The following is a 19,889-nucleotide window of genomic DNA, read 5'->3' on the forward strand; positions in this document are numbered from 1 at the left end:
TATGTGAGAACCATGCAAGTTGAACTTTCCCATTGTGGAAAGTTTCTATATTAAAATGTCTTACTCAACTCAATAGTTACCTTTTGTGAAAAAATGAAGTGAATCGCAACCACCGTTCAATTTTTACGAGTCTCTGGTACTTCCATGGTTAAACTACCCCTAATTAGCTATTATTACACGGTTTTCAATGGGTAAATGGCCCGGGTGGAATTTGAGTAAACAAGAAAGTTTACAAGTCAGTCTGAGTCAGTGGACAATTAACCCTGCACTGCCTATCCAGACTGCTAAATGGCAACAGCCGGCTTGAGATTACATAAGAAGCTGATATTAATGTGTAGGCATAGGCCTATTCATATTTAAATCTGACGTGTCCAGTCACCATATAATGTGTGTATGTCACCAAATAATGTGTGCAGTCACCAAATAATGTGTGCTCAAGGTCGATATGCCAATAATAGGCCTATGCCAAGGAAATGCCTATACAGACCACAAACAGTCCCGGCTTTACATCATAGAGCCTGCAGTGCCCAGGGAGGATATCGTGAATCATTAATCGAAGTTAATTGATCGGCTAAACATTAATAACATAGGCTACAGAAGTACAACGTAACGCGTTACTGAAATATTTTCCTGGGACTACTTAAGTTATAGGCCCTAGTAGCTTATTATGATTATGGCGGTTCAATACATTTTGTCCATACTCATACTCTCTATTGCCTACACAAATTGCACACTATTTCGTCCATATAAGCCGGATCAAAATCTAAGAACATCTGCAGATTTTACGTGGAGAGATACATGGGTTGAATTTGTTAATTCAAGTTTGAAGTTTCACCAGAAGTTAGGAAAGTTGTGTGATAGTCCGAGAGGAAAACTAACGTATGAACCCGACACCAAATACAACGCAGTAAGTATTTACAACTCAGATTTGGGCTTAAGTTATACAGAGTGGGGTTTACTTTTACACAGAATTAGAGTATTATTATAATACTCTAGGCGTGTTTGGGATGAAAAAAGCGTATCTAAGCATCAGCTCTCGAATGATCCAAGCCCGGATCCAAATGAAGTAGTAATTCCGATTTCTGAGTTGCGTCAAGAAGTTATAGTTCCAGTATAGGCCTAACTTAGTCACTTTCAGTTTCCCACGCGTTTGAACGGGAATTGGATTGCGTACTTTTTCGATGTCTAGTGAGCAAATTTTTCAATATTTTGAGAAAATGACGTCAAATTTTCTATTCTGTATTGTTTGGTAATAATGTCTTTTGCCAATAGTATGTTTAAAGTTGTAATTTTGTGTTTTTGATCGCAAAGATCGGATATTTTCGTTCCCGATTCGAATTCTGAACCCTTCGCAAGGGTGCCGATTTCGGCAGAACTTTGACGATAATTTTGCCTTTTTGAACACTAAAATGCTTTCGATCCTTAATTTTGTTTCAACCGAGTCTTAAATTAGCAAGCACAATACGGTTGGTACCACTTTTATATACATTGATGAAATTTTAAAGATTTTTTTTCAAGTTTCTAACCGGCGCAAATCGTTAAGTGTGTATTTCACATTGACATCCAAAATGGCGTAAGCCAGTCCTCAATATACATAGGTAACACTATTAAACAGTTAGGTCTAGCCTAACTGTTTAATAGTGTTACTCAGTCTCGTTATTTATCATTATGACGTTATTGGATACTGACAGCAGTAGCGGATTTAAGCTGTCAGCAAGTCAGCAAGCGCTGACAAGGCCCCCAGGGCAAGGCCCCTGTTATTTTGGCCAAAGGTCCCCCCGCTTTTTTTTTTTTTTTTTTTTTTTGCTTTCATTGTTTTCTGCAAGGTTCAAAGGTCCGGTGGGTATGCCCGTGCGGCATGCAAGAGGACATTCTATTTATGCCTGCATTTATGATTCTTGAAAAGTTTAATTAAATTTTGCCCGTTTTGGCCACAGCAAGAGATCAAAAGTCAAGGGCTCTAGCTGCCCAAATTTAATATTTGGGAATACAATTTCTATAGAATCAGGACTACGAATTGGTGCATTACACATTCTCAAAATACAAGTAGGTCATCTAGTATGGGTCAAGGGCCCGATATAAGCGTATCATCAAAGCTGGCTCTAAAACTACAAAGGACCCCGTATGTGGACCGTGAAGGTCTTTCCCCTTAGATACACTCATAGAAATTGTTCGTTGGCATTACTCAGTAAGTTGATGTAAGTCGTTGCGTCAACTTTCCGAGTAATGCCAACGCGTACAATTTTGAGTAACGCTGACTCGATATCATTATGTTGGTCGCACTCATTTGCACTTACCTTATTGAGTTGTTACAACTCAGAAAATGAAACTAGGTTAGCATAATTTTCTAGAGGTGTGCTATAGTATACAAAATTTTGCACTGATTACAAAAATAAATATTTGAATACTGCTAATTGTGCAGAAAATGATCCAATTACGTGAATTAAGTAACAAAGTACTAAATTGGAATAACTCAATACAATAAGTACCAGTAACTTAATATGAACGAGTTACATCAACTTACATTTTGAGTTACAATAACTCAACTAATTGGTTCTTTGAACCTTGTTTATTTTTCTAAGTTCCCTGAACTTGAATTCAGAAGTTGGCATTACTTAAAAAGTTGACGCAACGACTTACATCAACTTTTAAGTAATGCCAACAAAGTTGATTAGTTGACGGAACTTTTGAGCTTTTTCAGCATTTAAGTTCGGATAACTAAAATGAATTTTGTTTTGGCAACTTTTACACTATTTTTGAGTTGTCCAAACTTACCGTCCTTTTGAATTGCGCCAACAAGGCGAACAAGTCATTTCTATGAGTGTATGAATTTTGCCAATTTTGGCCCGGATACCCAAGATCAAGAGTTCCCGGGGGCCCAAATGTCAAAACAAAGGGCCCGTCGTTTCTCAATAACTATTCATGAGTTCCAAAGGTCAAATATTATAGGTCCCCGGGGCCTAAAATGTTTTTCGCCAGCCCATCGGGCTGGTACCTATTTCTGGGATGGTGTTTGTATGCTTAAGAGATTAATTTTTATTAGTATTGGAATGACTTTTGTTTAAAACTTTTTGTGGTTGAATTTTTTAAAAATATTTTAATTCGATTTGTAAGGAAAAGTAAGTATGTTTTGCCGTTTCAACGAACGAAAACGAGTGAGTATTACCAAAGTTATGTTTGAACTAATATTATGACTTTAAAAGTTCTAGGTATAGGCCTAAATGTAACAATAATAGTTAATATATAGCATCATATGGTCAGCAGAAGAAAATCTGACATCACCTATGATGTCATATCAGTGTCCTTGACCGGGGTCCTTACTCCTTGACCACTGAACAGCGTGATATCATGTTGATAACAGATCTATAGAATCAAAATCTTCATCATATCCCGGATCATATCACAGATTCTCAACAATCTGTGATCATATGGACAATATTGATGTGAAAGGCATTATCTGTCATCTCCTGTGTCGTTTTATGGATACAAATGACTCAAAATGTTATTGATGAAATGGTTGCTATCATAAACATCAGTTTTGTCTTTTCAACGGGAAAAATCCGATGCAAAATAAAGTTTTTAGGGCCTAGCTATAATATGGGCATAATTTATGCATGTAGGCCTATAGTATTGAACAATGTACCCCATTTGACATGCACTTATAGATAAATAAATTGTCTTACTTTATTAATTTAATAACTTCTTTATTATAAATAAAATGACACATAACTAGTTGATTCATAAAATTACATTCAACAAAATGATTGAAGAGAAAACCCACAAGGCACTAGGCAGACTGTTATAGAATGGAGTAGGTAAGATGCCATGTCCATAGCTTCGCAGGAGTTTCCGACTAGCAATCAACATGATCAGCACATTCAGAAAAACACAGTTTAAGAGTGAAGATTGTAGTGAGTAACCAGTCCTTTATAAATGTGCTGGCCACTATCTATTATAATATAGTAGGCTTAAACTATACATTGCGAATTAATTAAGTTATTTTAAAATAAAATGTACATGTAAGTTAACTCAAACCGGCAGTGTATTTGTGAAGTGGTATATCGAAAGCAGTGAAATCGGACATTCCTAAGCGAAGATATTGAGTTCGTAAGTTCTGGTATTACAAAATTGGAAATTGAGATATCGTGGGTAAAAAGCTGAAAAGACAAAAAAAAACCACCACCAACAACAACAACAACAAAACAAAAAAAACCAGACCAGAACAATTTGGAGTAATGAATTAAAAGAGTTGACATGAGATTAGGAATTAATGTTTTCTGCTGTTTCAGTGTGCATGTTCTCATCGTTGATGGTTTGGTGGACTGTCATGTAGATGTAAGCGTGATCCTAAAATGCCTTTCACATTGACCAAAACTAATTACAAGACCTCTTCTACATTGAGGCTGGCTTTCCCTTTTAAAGGGAATTTTTATTGTAATTTAAAGCAATAACAGTTCATGGTTCAGCACTTGGGCAGTGTATACCTTTACATGAACCTCATAATGTCAAATATTATTGGGTACAGAGCCTAAATGGGCCCAGACCCAGGGCCCCCAAAATGTGCCTCCCTCCCAATTGCCCTGTGCACCTTCCTTTTTAGACCTAAAACACCATGTTTGGGCCAAAATAGGGTAAAATTGCATGATTCACCTTCATTTTTTCCGTGCTTCACCGCAAATGTCATAGTAAAATCGAAAAGAAAATATGCCCGACTCTCTCTAAATTGTTATGCTTCTGCCGCAATCTTATACGTAAATCAAATTAAACTAAGCCACTTGAGTGCATATATGCCTTCTTTACAGTGAGTTTGGGGCCCTCCAAATTTGGCCGGGCCCAGGGCCCCCCAAAAGGCAAATCCGGCCCTAAGGGGCATAGGCGTAGATCCAGGGGTATGGGGATGGGGATAAATCCCCCTTTTGCACCATATTTTAACAGTTTAGTTTCAAAATGGCCACATTTGTCGCGCGCTTCGCGCGCATTTGTGTCATAAACTTAATTTGTCGACAAAAGTCCTGGATTTAAGATTTTTTTTCAACTCCATGCCCCCCTAATGTCAAAATTCACGCGTACCAACATATTGGCTTCGTATTCCTTGAGATCAGATTATGACCATTAATCTGGGATTTTGCTTGCTTCTTGACTATCAAGCAAAAATATTCCTTGTTTTTAAGTACCGTTTAAGGCAGCTGTGTACTCTAGACATTGTTTCTTTCGCAAAATTGAGTTTTTTTGATATGTTTGTACTTTGTTATGTTTTTTATAAATACAAGGAATGAAAATCCAGATTTGTAAACTCCAACTGCAATATTTTAAGGATTTTATTTCACTATTCCACTCGTGTTTGAAATTGAAAAGGAAAGAAAATCTTTGTTGTACCAGCCCCAGACAAACGAGAACCTAGACCTATGACTTTGGTTTGCGTAGTGAAGTCAACACTGCTTAGCAACGATTTTGCCAAGGACGCAACCCGGACGCAAACAAGCAGACATGTTCGCGTCTACAGAACATGTTGCGTTTGACGCGGGCGATAACGGCGCAGCAATCACGCAAACGATCGCGTTTTTCGTTCCAGACATGAACGCTTATTTCTCCGCGTCCGACCACCCGACCAAAATCACCTTGGATACGTGGCTTCACCTACTGCCATGGTTAGGGATGGGCAGTTACAGGTCTATAAGTGGTATGTCTATGGTACCAGCAGGGTACACGCGCGCAACAGCGCATCGCGTTGCGTATCGCGCAATTTGTTAACGCACAAATACGCTACGCATACGCGACGCTTATCTGCATGCGCGGCGCATCTTATGGAAACACCACGGAAGCACAAAAACCTAGTGGCCAAATGGCTCCGTTTTAGCTGAAAAAATGTGGGTTTTTCCAGTATCTATGGTTTTTCCAAGTTCTTTCCCCCGATTTAAATATCAAGTTATGAATAGATTTCGCTCAAACTTCTCAAGGGGCCGTGGATTTACCCGATGTTTATGTAATGTAAGGTAGAAAAATAAAAACTGCCGCATTCTCCTGCGAGATTCGATGAAAGTGCAAAATGTGACCACTTTAAACTTCAACGGCCATTATTTCAATGTTCATTTTCTTGGTAAAATGACGATTTAGGTACACGATAACTCAATAAATACAGTATCTATAGGTAAGCAAATATGATCATCGTAAAAAGCATGATCGACTCTAGAAACGGTTTTCTAATTTTTTTATATTTTGGTCTATTTCCGATTTTAGGCATCATTTTGTGCAAATAGGCGTTTGTGAATTTTAAGAAGTTCAATTTGATGCCTTATATGGTAAATATCTCAAAAAATAAGGCCAATATCAAAAAAATTAAAAAAACGTTTTTGGAATGGAGCCTCAAGATTGAGCTAAAAACAAAATAAAATATTGGAAAGAGTGTTTTCTTGTTATGATGTACCTAACAAATATTGCCAAAACTCACTTTTTGTGATTTTCTTCATAATTGTTGTTTTTACCCCAAATCTGTATTTATATTAAGATTTATTGATGTCTTGCCTTCATAAAATGTATACTTTTATATGTCTTGCGCGAATAATGACAAAGTTATTGCACTTTTACTACATGCATGTCTGAGAGTACACAGCCTCCTTAAACACTCACAAATCTAATAAACCCTCGAATTGGGTATAGAATAGTGTGAAATTGCAAATTTTCGCACGCTTCGCGCAAAATTTACCGAAATAATATAGACCTACATCAACTTTTACTTCAAATAGTATGAAATGGAATGAATGTTTGCGCACTACGCGCACGTATCTCATAACATTGGGCCGAACTTATGATCACTATCAAATTTTGTTCTTACTCTCCTCCCGACAAAAATTCAGGTAGGGGCCTACGTTCCTGATTTCAACTCTTTACCATTGGGCCCCCAGGATATTTTGCTGACAGGGCCCTTTTCCTTAAATCCGCCTCTGACTGACAGGCCAGTAAATGTGGGCTATTCCATTTAAAATCCACACGACCCCTGTGAAAGATTTTGGAAATATCTTTCACCTGGGAGCATAATTTCAAATGTAATGAACACGTTAGGTACCTCCATTTGAAACTCGCCCTTCCTCTGTGGAAGATTCAGGTTGAATCTTTCTCAGAAGGTGGATGAAAATGGAGCTGCCAAATGTGCTCATTCCATTTGAAATTCATACTCCCCTGTGGAAGATATTTCCAAAATCTTCCACATGCTGTCAGTCAGGTCTCTGATTATGTGTAGGCCTACTACATTACTCATGTGTTGAAATTCCGTTCTGTTATAAAGTTTGACGATATTTTTGCCGAACGAATGAATCTGGAACTTACTGCAAAATATTTTTTAACAAAATGTTATCTAAACGTTCAAATATTTGAATGGGGAAAATTGTTTAAAAAACAAAATTACAAGAACATTTTGACAACATTTTTAAAATGGTGTTGTATTGTGTTTTCATACAAAACGTTTTCAGAACGGACGGTCTTTATAAAACCCGAGATTTAATATTATTAGAACGTTTTTACCAAAACCAAACCCCAAAATATAGACCGTTTAAGGTGGAACTATACCCCTGGCAAATTGTGTGCCTATTTTTTGCATTTTTCTCAAAAATTATAGCGCATTGGTGACAAGTAAGATATGTATATTATAGGGGCAAGGACTCCAGCTGCTACAGTGGAAATTTTATTTTATTTCAACACAGACAACAGTTGTGGAGTTACAGTCAAAAATGAGGGAAAACCAATATTTGATCAATAAATCAATAACTACTTGCCTTAAGTTGCTGAATTTCCGAAAAGGGGTATAATCCTTCTTGTCTTCCATGAGCAACCGCGTCACATCGGGTATTATCTTCCTTCCAGGAGCAACCACTGTGCATGATTGCCGGGCTATTCCATTGCTCGTAATAGGGTAGTGTATTTTAGCGGGACAATGCTGGACGCGCGTGCACGATGTGCAAGGTAGACATGTGGTTGTTGGTGTAGGGATGTGGGGGTGTGTGTGTTGGGGGAGGGGGCGTGTTGTCCGAGATGTTAGGAATTATTTAATAATAGTTATTAATATTGGAAGAACGTTTTAAACTTTAATTTAAGGCATCATATACGATTTTATACTATGTTAGATTTTCAATTAATAATAATAATAAAAAAAATAGCATTTAAAAATTATATTAATAGCCATGGTAACAATAAAAAAATGGCACACTTTCCGATAAAAATTTGGGAAACAAATTAATTTGAAAAAATAAAAATAAAAACAATCTTTCTTAAACCAAATTTTCATGAAATTGAGGGCCATCAATAAAACAAAATGCACCCCGAATCTGTCGCACATCCCCGTAGTAGTAGGCCCGTTACCCTGAACTAGACGTGTATCTTAATACTAATTACGGCGTGTCCGTCCTCTGTCCGCGCGCTATCGCGTTCGCGTCCGCGCGGTTCGCGTTCACGCGGTGCACTATTGCGTGCTCGCGGTGCGTTATCGCGGAGTATCCACGGGAGTGTGCGCGGAGTACAGTGCGCGCAACGGAAAAGCATTACAGTGTGACTAACAGGTGCATCTCATCGGACCAATAATTATAGGCCTTATTTTCAACACATAATTATCCGTTGTGGTAAGGCCTATAACCGTTTTTGCGTTCACGTTTCTCGCGATTGATTTCATTACTTTAGTAACGGCCTATATCCACGTCCAGATACTAATTTCGGTTTCTCTAAATGTGGTAACAGGGCAGGGCTTGGAAGAGGCGAATGATGGGTTTCCAGATTATGGGTAGGCCTACCGAATTACCGAAGTAAGCATCACACATATAAAACAAACAAGAGTTGATTAAGTTGTGTCAAGTTGGGTCATTGAGAGACGCATTTCATAGTAGTTTAAAAGGTCACGGTAAGTATATGGGTAACGGGTTTGGGTAATTAGAAATAGGCCTATCACGAGAAGCGCCCGACCCGAGAACCGCGAAATCTAGTTAAATATAACCGCCACGAGTATTTTTTTTTACCTGTAGGCAAGCTCACCCCTACAGTCGCAGTAGTTCTAGCCCAGATAGTTTTTAACTCACGCCTACTAATAACGTACTTTCATCAAGTGATGGCGCTATAAGGTTTACCACGGAAGCTGTTTGGTTTACCGTGGAAGAAGATTATACCCTATATGGAATTTCCAGTGCAGTAGTTGTAGTCCTTGCCCCTATAGTATGATATACATGTCTATACTTGTCACTAACGCGCTATAATTTTTGAGAAAAATGCAAAAATAGGTAAAAATTTGCCCAGGGGTGTAGTACCACCTTAAAACGTTTTAAAAACGTTTAGTATCTGCTGGGATGCTTCTTATCATCTGTCTAATAAGCGTTTTGTATAATATTACGTAAGACCGGACATGTATATAGGCTACACGGTGTCCCAGAAAAACGGGCCCAACGAATGTGGCGTGCGATATTTTAAAATGTGTTTTCAACAGTTATTCAATGTACGAAAGCCATATCTTTGACAAGTCGGTTTTATTATCTTGTCTGTAGCTCAATTTGTTTGTTGCGCTTTTTTGAAGGGACACTGTAGAAAGGCATGCAATAAAACATCTGAATGACTAATTCGGAAATGGATAGTCACATCATGGAGGTAGAGGTCACATCTATCTTCGACTTGATTTCCCTATTCCTTAATTAATTTGCATGGACTGGCTCCAAACATAGATAGTGAAGAAGTGGGCCTCAATATAGTTAGTTGCATTGGTCACTGCATGCACAAGCGTGTACCAACACAATAAGTTGGCCTACTACCCGTTTATATCAGTGACGTGCCCCCTATTACACATTTATGTCAATTAGTTTTTGGGAAATCATGCATACCCTGCACATCATCATCATCATCCTTATATCTTCGTGTCAGAAATTGCCATGATCTAGTAGAGCGGGTCCATAGTTCTTCAACAGTCACGCATGCCGATTTCGTTTGCGCTATGGTTCGATAGGCCGAGCGACTCAGGCCAAGCACACCACCTGTTACGATAAAAAAAAACCCCAAATGCGATTCTTTTCCATTACGAATGCGGCGTTGCCATTCATTATAGCTGAAATGACTCATTTTTACGATCTGCACATGCTCATTACCCCCTTATCAGACGCGTAGCCATTGGTTGATTGGTTGGATCACCAATCTATTATTGAAAGTGGTGTCTGAGGGGCATGTGCCCCATAAGTATTGGACACTTTTCAAAATGAAGGCCAAATTAAAGCCACTTAATTGGTATACTTTTTACTCTATTAGTGTGTACAATTTTGTTAGAAAATTTGATTTGGTTAAGTTGCGTTACAACTTAGAGCAGGAATAAATATCAAAGAGTAGGAAGCTAGCATTATCTTTGAGCAATTTGAACACAAAACCTGAACGCATTCATGGAGCTCATAAAATTCCGAGTTAAATTTTTGATTCGAAATGAATTTACTTTAAGTCAAGAGTCGTGGGAAAATTCCCTTATCCAACAAAAGGTTCTCACCAGGGTTGTTCATCACAATAATGAACCAAAATAATGGATAAAGCTGAAAGTCAAAACGTGTTTACCTGTTCAGACTTCATGTTCATGGTTTATTAATGTTCAAAGCAGAAATAATGCACAAACAAACTGGAAACTAGAATAAGTGTGATTTGTGTGGCAACATTTTGTTTGATACAATGTAAGTAGAGACGGAGGGCATATCAGTTTCCTTCAAAAATATTCGAATTTTCTTGAGTTGTACAACTCAAGAAAATTCGAATATTCGATTTTTTGTCAGTTTTTGCTTTCAGTACACAGGATGGATTTTCAATACGCAGTCTAAAGCTTATCATATTCTTTCAACACATTCAACTGCAAGTCTTACAAAAGTTTTTAACAAATCTCAAAAATAACGAAATAATATATTCCAGGATTTCAAGCATATCATCAAGTGGCGGTCACTTAAGTTTTCAATTCTATAGACATGATAGAGAAAGTGTCAATCAAGCTAAATTTGTCCGACATTCAACAATAGGGTATTTTAAAATACAACTCATATCTTAATTTAATTACATCGCTGAGCTACAGCGATTAGGTTATTAGCCAATGAGATACCAATACCAATCGAAGCAAAGTATTCTAGCCACTAGAAATAATTCTTTGATCGAAGCGAGCCGAAAACTTTGTCGAACAGTCGATACCCTACCCTCACCCCAAAAGCACAACCCGGTGACCGTGCGTATCACACAGTTGAAGGATTGGTGGATTCAGCTACCCCACCCATCCCCATACGCACACTTTTAAAAATACACCATTAAGGGATGGGGTATGAACGTTTGGACAGTATTTATTGTGGGACATTGGAGCACATCAGACATATCGAATTGCATTTTGAATACGGAGAATGTCCTAAATTTTTTTTTTTAAATTCACAATGTATTGTAATACACATTTTATGGCAAATGATTAAAAATTGAAATTTTTGAAGTAAACTTTATAAATCTGATGATTTATACTTAAAGTGTATGTAGGTGGGATGAAAAGCCGACGATCAATTGAAAATTTTGACCTTTCGTATTGAAGAAAAATCCATATCTTCAATATGAAAGGTCAAAATTTTCAATTGATCGTCGGCTTTTCCTCCCAGAAAGAATGATAGAAAGAAAAAGAAAGAACAAGAAAAAATAAAATAAAAATAAAAAAGCAAATGTAATATTGGAAAACGGGAACTATAGGGGGAGAAAGGGAGGAAATTTGAGGTAAAATATAACAAAAAGGAAGTAAAGTTAAATTCATTTTGTGTGACATTGTTATTATTATTTTGATTTCAGAGTGGGCTAATAAGCAGTAAAGGCTATCCAGTGCAAGAATTTGAGGTCCCGACTAAAGATGGCTTCCTTCTTGGTATGCAGAGAATACCACATGGTAAACATGACGGGGATACCACGGGTAAGTTTGTCTTTATTTCTTTAATTCGTAAGTCTGCATTTTGACTGATAATGGGAAAATAATGCACTGAATAACGAAGAAGTTATTTTCTGAAAATTAACTTTGCCGCGCTTTATTCACCAACCCCAACATGACCAATGTAAATCCGGGGGGGGAGAGGGCACATCAAAAATTTTGGTGGGTATGTTCCCCCGGAATTTTGAGGTGGTGGGTGGGTCTTTGGGAGCTGACGGCGCGGCGTACCGGTCACATGGGTAACGGGGGGGGGGGGTCTTTCGGAGCTGCGAACGGGCTGCGAACAAGTAAAATGGGGACTTTCGGAGCTGCGAACAATCAAATTCAAGGGTCTTTCTTGGCTTTCTGGTTGAAAATCACCTGGAAAAACCCCAGAAATATGAGGAATGGGCAATTTTGGGGTCTTTTAGAGCTGAAATTATAAAATTCAAGGGTCTTTCGGAGCTCTATTTTGGTCAAATATAGGGGGTCTTTCGGAGCTGCGAAATCCAAAAAGGGGGTCTTTCCGGGGGAACATACCCGTATGGTCATCTGTGTTAAGTGCCCCCGGTGTAAATCATGATGTTCCAGACACTGTAGTTCCATACGATACTCCACATATGCCCTACTCTGCATGGTAAATTTCCATTTAAATACGATACATGTAGAACATTACCTATTTATTTTTCCAAACTCTGTACAGGCCTAAGCCCCGCTATAAGTATAAGCTCATAAACCATGCATAAACTTGTGAAAGAATTGCCAGTGCACTTTGGAATTTTCTTCCATCCGGGATACTGACTTCTTAGCTCTTTAGCTCAGTGCAATTTAGCTGCCCTGTGAACATCTGGCAATTTACACACAGTATATTGTACTCATCTACACACGACAGCTATTGCACTTACCCATTTCTGGCACTGAGCAGTAGAAGTATATAGGCCAATGTATAATACATTTAATTATATCCTGCAGATAATCGTAAAATGTTAGAACTAATTTTTTTCTTATGTCAGAACCAAGACCAGCCGTTCTCTTACAACATGGTTTATTGGGTACTTCAACTCACTGGGTTAACAATCTGGCCAATGAGAGCCTGGCTTTTATCCTCGCTGATGCCGGTTATGATGTGTGGCTTGGTAACGTACGAGGCAATACCTACAGCAAAAAACATCAGTCTCTGAAACCAAGTCAGAGGGAGTTTTGGTACTGGAGGTAAATAAGGAGACCTTTTAAATGATTGGCATGTTTCCGTTCCCTCTTTATCTGTCTCTGTACTAGTCCGACGTGTAGGACCTTTTTTTCTTATTTCCCAGACAATATTCACCTCAGACTATGACCACTATCTCATATCTATGGCGCAAGAAAGACGAATCGCGAAAGTCCAGTGACCATCGCTCGGGCGGCGTGGTCACTGGACTTTCGCGTTCAATCTTTCTTGAGCAATCAGAGCCTGAGCAGTGATAGTTGGTAACTGAGAAAAAAAACAGGTCCTATTCGTCGGACTACTCTGTACATACTGTTAGAACGTAGTTCGTACGGGTGGTGATATTTTACAAAGGGGTTGCTCATATGGCACCCAGGAATGGATAAAGTTTTACCTAACCGTTCTGACATGCGTGGCGCTCTGTCTCTATCTGATTCCCCCCGCCTCTCTCCTTCCCTCGCCTCTCGTATGTCTCTCTCTCCCCCACCTATATGTACAGTACACCTGTCTCTCCGCCTCTGTCTGCATGTCGCTTTTCCTTTGTCTTCCTCTCTGACAAACAAACAAAAAACATACATCGAAAGATTTTTTATATTTTTCAATTTTTTTAGACTTTGAAATGATTTATGAAATCTTCATACATATAAATAAGTTTATTAGAGAACAAGCACCACTTCAAAGTCTTTTTGTGGTACTCTAGGGGGTTTATCCCTCAGAAAAAAAAAAAAAAAAAAAAAAGGGCCCTCATCGTTTCCTCGAGCACTGTTGGAGAAGACCGAAAACTACTGACAAAGCTAATTTTACATTGGGAAAAAAAAAAAAAAAAAACACCTCCCTCCCTCATCAATTCATGAAAATCCTCTGGACGAGAACCAAAACATTAATTTTATACGGCCTTATATAGCACAAGCATCTTCTGAGGACAGTGCAGTGCTCACCAAACGTTATCTTCTAAAGACAGCGCAACTGTGCAAGCGCTACCTTCCGAAGATACCAAAGATAGTATCATCTGATGACAGCCAAAATTAGGCTACTATAGATAAAATGCTGTTTAGGCCTACTGAAAATACGCAGGACCACACGCGACAATAATCTTTTGATGATCGCACACATATAATATCCCGCAGATAACAATGCTTTCTGACGATAACACACGATGTTGTCTACTGAAGATAGCAAACGTGCTTTCAACAGTGTGGTCCAAAAACAACGGTACCATACCCAATTTAAAGTCCGTGTCTTGATTGTTGTTGTCGCTATTAAAGAACAATACAACTGAAAAATAATTTCAATTTAAAATTGTGGCCTATATATAGTTTTAAGTCAAAGAATCACAATTCAGTAGTTTGTCCACACGTACGTACGACTATTGGCTGCTGAACATCATGTAAGAATTTTCAAATGGGACGGTAAAAATAAAATACACGGAAATTTACGTGACTTGTTAGAAATGAGACAAACAGTTTAAACAAAAGACAGCTAAAAATGCATTATTCAAAATTCAAGACCGCAGAATTAAGAGTATAGGCCTATAAAAATCTGTTCGGTTATTTTCGGGAAATGCGCACACGATGTTGGCTCACTCTGCATTTTTTTTAAATTTTTTATATGTTTCAGCATTGCAAGGTGGTAAAAATATAATTTTTCAGAAAACCCGTTTTTGACATAATTTATGTTATAACCCTATTTTGTTTGTTATTAGCTTATTTCTAAAATAATTAGAAATTATGCTATTGGTTTTGCTAAAATCATGTAAAATGGTGGCCAAAATTGATTGATTTTGACTGAAATTTTGAAACTATGTTTGCAAAAAATCATCAACTTTTTGCCAGATATTTTAGGGTTATTTTAGCATCCAGAAAATAAAAAATCCGATCGACCGACCCTACTTGAAAAGTCCGTCCGCCCGTAAAACAGGGTGGGTTTTTTTCGTTGCCTTATGCACATTTTATGACAAAATGCAGGCATTTTGTTACTGCAAATTTATTTATTTATTTTATTTATTTACATAACTGGCTAAAATACATCAAAAATACACATACAAAGCATGTCAGCTGCACCCAGGGGTGTGACCCCTCCAACCCACCGAGACAAGTGAAATCAAAACATAAATATTGCACATTTATAATAAATAATACATTACACAAATTTCAACTACAATATCATAAAAATTTAGGAGTCCAGCTCCAGCTCTTGCATAGTCATTCCAATAAAATGTGTTTTCAGGTGGCTTTACAGTACTGCAACTTTACTTCATATTAAATTAAAATAATGACTGTCACATTCCATATGCTTACATGTGAACAAACTATAGCGTTCACCCTTTGATATGTGAATCATATTAAATCATATTTCAATTTGAATTTTTCACAAAATACTCTCATATTGACGTTCTTTCAAATTATGCAACATTAATTTGAAAATAATAAATTGATAGAATTAAAAACAAAATAGCCTTTGAAATTGAGTACCTGTGTTTTTGGACCATCCTGTATAGCGCCTACGGCAGACACAACTTGCATCACTGCGTACATAACATATTTGGAGGATCGCACATTATTATCTACTGAAGATACAGCTCACATGCTTTCTACTGAAGATAGCACAGTAATGTTATCTACTGAAGATAGCACAAGTGGTTACCGAAATACAACATTCACGAGTTGTGTGAATGAGGGGATGTCTGGTATATAAATGTTTAATTTTAAACCTACGTTCTTATTTATCTTATACAGTTGGGATGAAATGGGTAAATATGACCTTCCAGGCATGGTGGATTTCATCCTCAATACAACAGGCCATAAACAGATATCATACATCGGCCATTCACAAGGCACTACAATGGCATTTGCTGGGTTGTCCATCAGCAAAGACCTGCAGAGTAAAATCAACCTGTTTGTAGGCCTGGGACCTGTCGCTAACACCACTTATATGCCCAGCCCTGTGCGTCAAATCGCGTATCCTGATGTGTACATACCCATCGTGGTAAGTAATAGGCCTATGGACAGACTTTATTTCTTTACATTAGGGACCATTCAATATCTACACCAGGGGGAGTGGGAGTTTTGACCAAAAAAAAATTAGTTGATTGTAATGGGCATAAACAAAGTTGCATTGTTATGATGTACATTGGCCCACTTTTATCACCACCGCCGTCGATCGTCACCATCATCATCTCCATCTTCATCTTCGTCTCCATCTCCATCTCCATCATCACCATTACCATCACCATCACCATCATCATCTTCATCTTCATCTCCATCTTCATCGCCATCTCTATCGATCACTATCTCCATCTCCACATCATCTTCGTCTTCGTCTTTATCTTCATCTTCATCACCATTTTCATCTGCATCTGCATCATCATCTTCATCTCCATCCGATGAAGATGAAGACAAGGACGAAGACGATGATGGAGATGAAGATGGAGATGAAGAAGATGGCGATGGCGATGGAGATGGAGATGAAGACGAAGACAAAGACGATGATGGAGATGAAGATGGAGATGAAGAAGATGGAGATGGAGATGAAGATAATGATGGATATGAAGATAATGCTGGATATGAAGATGCAGATGAAGATGAAGACGAATATGAAAATGGTGATGATGATGAAGATAAAGACGAAGACGAAAAGGATGATGGAGATGGAGATAAGAGATGGAGATGAAGATAAAGATCATCTTCATCTCCATCTCCATCTTCTTCATCTCCATCTTCTTCTCCATCTTCATCTTCATCTTCATCACCATCGTATTTTATGGTTGTCTCCTGGCTCCTCATCATCATCAGATGCAGCTTTCAGCGTATAACTTGATCATTATAATATATAATTGTAACAGGCAATACGAGTAGGCCTACGAGTCGTAGGCCTATTTTTATAACGTTTGATCATGTTTTTTACTTTCATTATAGGAAACTTTGGACCTACTTCACCTGTATGATTTTATGCCCAATTTTCCTATAATGGCGGATATATTTGCAAACACCGTATGCGACAATGACATCACAGTGACACTTTGTGAAGATATATTTTATCTTATGGCTGGGTATAGCTGTCAGCATATGAACGCTTCACGAATTCCAGTTTATACTGCGGATGGACTAGGAGGCACGTCCATATGGACTGTTGAGCACTGGGGTCAGGTAATAGTCGTTATCTTGGTTCTCTTAGATTGGTTCTCTTAGGAAAAAAGGTTCCAAAAGTGTTCTAAAGTGTTCCCCTGGGAGGACCATCACACTTGAACCCTCAAAAGGTTCATTAAAATGCAAGGATTATCAACAGAGCCATTACAGGTTCTGCGGCCATTTTAGAGAATCACCAACATCATGTACAGTTATGAAGATAAAGTGAAGATAAACTTAGTTTATCAAGTGAAAAACACAGTCTTTCAGTTAAACCTAGTTTATCAGGTAAGAAACATAGTTTTTCAGTTAAACCTAGTTTATCAAGTGAAAAACATATAGTTTATCACAGACAAACTTAGTTTATCTCAGCTTATTTGATAAACTTAATTTATCTCATAAACTTTGTTTTTCTCAGTTAAACTAAGTTTATCTGATATAAACTTATAGTTTTTCATTTGATCAGAAAATAAAAGTTTCAGAAAAACAAAGTTTATCAGAAAAATCCTGTTTATCTGCCTTGTTTTCTGAAATAAACTTAGTTTATCTAAAAACCTAGTTTATCAGGTAAAAAACATAGTTTTTCAGTTAAACTTAGTTTATCAAGTGGAAAACATATAGTTTATCACAGACAAACTTAGTTTATCACAGATAAACTTAGCTTATCTCAGATGACTTGATAAACTTAATTTATCTCATAAACTGTTTTTCTCAGTTAAACTAAGTTTATCTGATATAAACTTATAGTTTTTCATTTTATCAGAAAATAAAAGTTTCAGAAAAACAAAGTTTATCAGAAAAATCCTGTTTATCTGCCTTGTTTTCTGTAATAAACTTAGTTTATCTAAAAAAAACCATGATTTTCACTTGATGAACTTTTATCTGAGAAAAATCCCATTTTTCTGATAAATTAAGTTTATCTCAAGTAAACTGAGTTTATCTAATTACTAAATAAACTCAATCTGAGATAAACTTAGTTTATCAAGTGAAAAACATGGGGTTTCTCAGAGAAACTATCATAATTTTGATTTCAATGCCAACAAAGAATATCTATAATAAGATGGATAATCACTTTATTTCTTTGTGTTTGTTTTCATGATAACAGATGACATATGCTAAGAATTTTGCAATGTTTGACTATGGTCCTCATGGAAATCTAGCACATTACGGACAGGTAAGAAATTACACTATGCATGCACATACCGTAAAGATTCGCCTAATGGCACTACGCTACCTTGACATTGGAACTTTCGGCACAAACTAAAAGTGCCTTCCCGCAGATTTTCCACCAGCAAATAAGGACATCTTAATTTTTATCGGGACTTTCAGAGGAGGGAGCTCTCTATTTGTACGTGTAATTCAGATGATGGTGGATGCGATATCGCTATTTTGACGTCGCCATTGGATTAACACATAATCATGAAATCTTCACAAACAATTCTAAATTTGTTATGTGGTGTCAAAGCAAAATTATCTTACTCTAAAACCGTTGGGGTTCTGCAAAGTACCCCACTGCAAGTATGTTAATTGTCCATTTATAATCGCTAACCGTGTATTGTGAATGGGGCTGTCAGCCCTGTATCTTCGCCAGCCTCGTACGTCCGTGTTGCGTGTCCTATGCCGCCTGTGTAATTTACCCCAATACAAAGGAGTCCATGCACGCCATTACGCATATCTTAACGGTAGGCCATACAGGGAGTTGTGAGGGAACATGGAGGAAGCTATAACTCGTGGAATACAAGAAGATATAGTCCCACAACAATAAGACATCGGAAAGCAAGACAGGACAGGACATAACATGACGCAAACAACGGCAAACCCAGAAATATAGGTAGATCATGTAGATGGGACTGATGGGTCTGAAAAGGAGGAATGCTCTTCGTGTGATACTTAAAATAAATGAGTGAAGTAGATCCGAGGCACTTGAAATGGATTTCCTGATTTCTAATAACGATATTTTTTAAATGTCTTTTTCAGATCAAACCACCTGTGTACAATGTGTCAGAAATCGACACTCCTGTAGCTTTATTCTATGGCAGTGTTGACATCTTAGCAGATCCCGAAGACGTCCAGATCCTGATACCACAGTTGAAGAATCTCGTCTACCAACATGAGATAGACACATATGGACATCTGGATTTCATTTGGGCCTTTGATGCTGTCGATTATGTCTATAAAGACATCTTAAAACTTTTAAAGGGAGCAGCAAACGAATGAGAAGGATTTAAGGTGGTACTACACCCCCTGATAAATTTTGTGGCTAATTTTGCATTTTTCTCAAAAATAACTGCATACAGGTAACAAAAGTTATGTATATTATAGGGGCAAGGAATCCAATTACTTTACTGAAATTTCAGTGATTCAAGACAAGTGGTTCATTATGTATGTTAAGAAATGAGATACATTCTAGCGGTACCTCTTTTCTTATCATAAATAACGTACCGCTTGTCTTGAGTCACTGAAATTCTAGTGTAGTAACTGGATTCCTTGCATGCTCCTATAATATAACTTTTGTTACCAGCGTGTTATTATTTTTTGAGAAAAATGCAAAAATAGTGACAAATTTATCAAGGGGTGTAGTATCACCTTAAAACAAAAGGCGGTGCAATAATTATGTGTACCCCGGTGGTGAATTATAAGGGGA

General features: G+C 37.6%; 1 protein-coding gene across 1 annotated transcript; it reads left to right on the forward strand.

Annotated features, from left to right (window-relative positions):
* The first annotated feature begins 434 nt into the window (after positions 1 to 434).
* LOC140171564 (gastric triacylglycerol lipase-like) lies at positions 435 to 19,473 on the forward strand. Its single transcript, XM_072194840.1, has 7 exons — positions 435 to 907; positions 11,806 to 11,923; positions 12,931 to 13,129; positions 15,857 to 16,106; positions 17,036 to 17,266; positions 18,351 to 18,419; positions 19,223 to 19,473. The coding sequence occupies exons 1-7, from the start codon at positions 668 to 670 to the stop codon at positions 19,460 to 19,462; spliced, it is 1,347 nt and encodes a 448-aa protein (XP_072050941.1). The 5' UTR covers positions 435 to 667; the 3' UTR covers positions 19,463 to 19,473.
* The last annotated feature ends 416 nt before the right edge of the window (positions 19,474 to 19,889 follow it).

Source organism: Amphiura filiformis, chromosome 15 (genome assembly GCF_039555335.1).
Source record: "Amphiura filiformis chromosome 15, Afil_fr2py, whole genome shotgun sequence".
NCBI classification, from domain to species: domain Eukaryota; kingdom Metazoa; phylum Echinodermata; class Ophiuroidea; order Amphilepidida; family Amphiuridae; genus Amphiura; species Amphiura filiformis.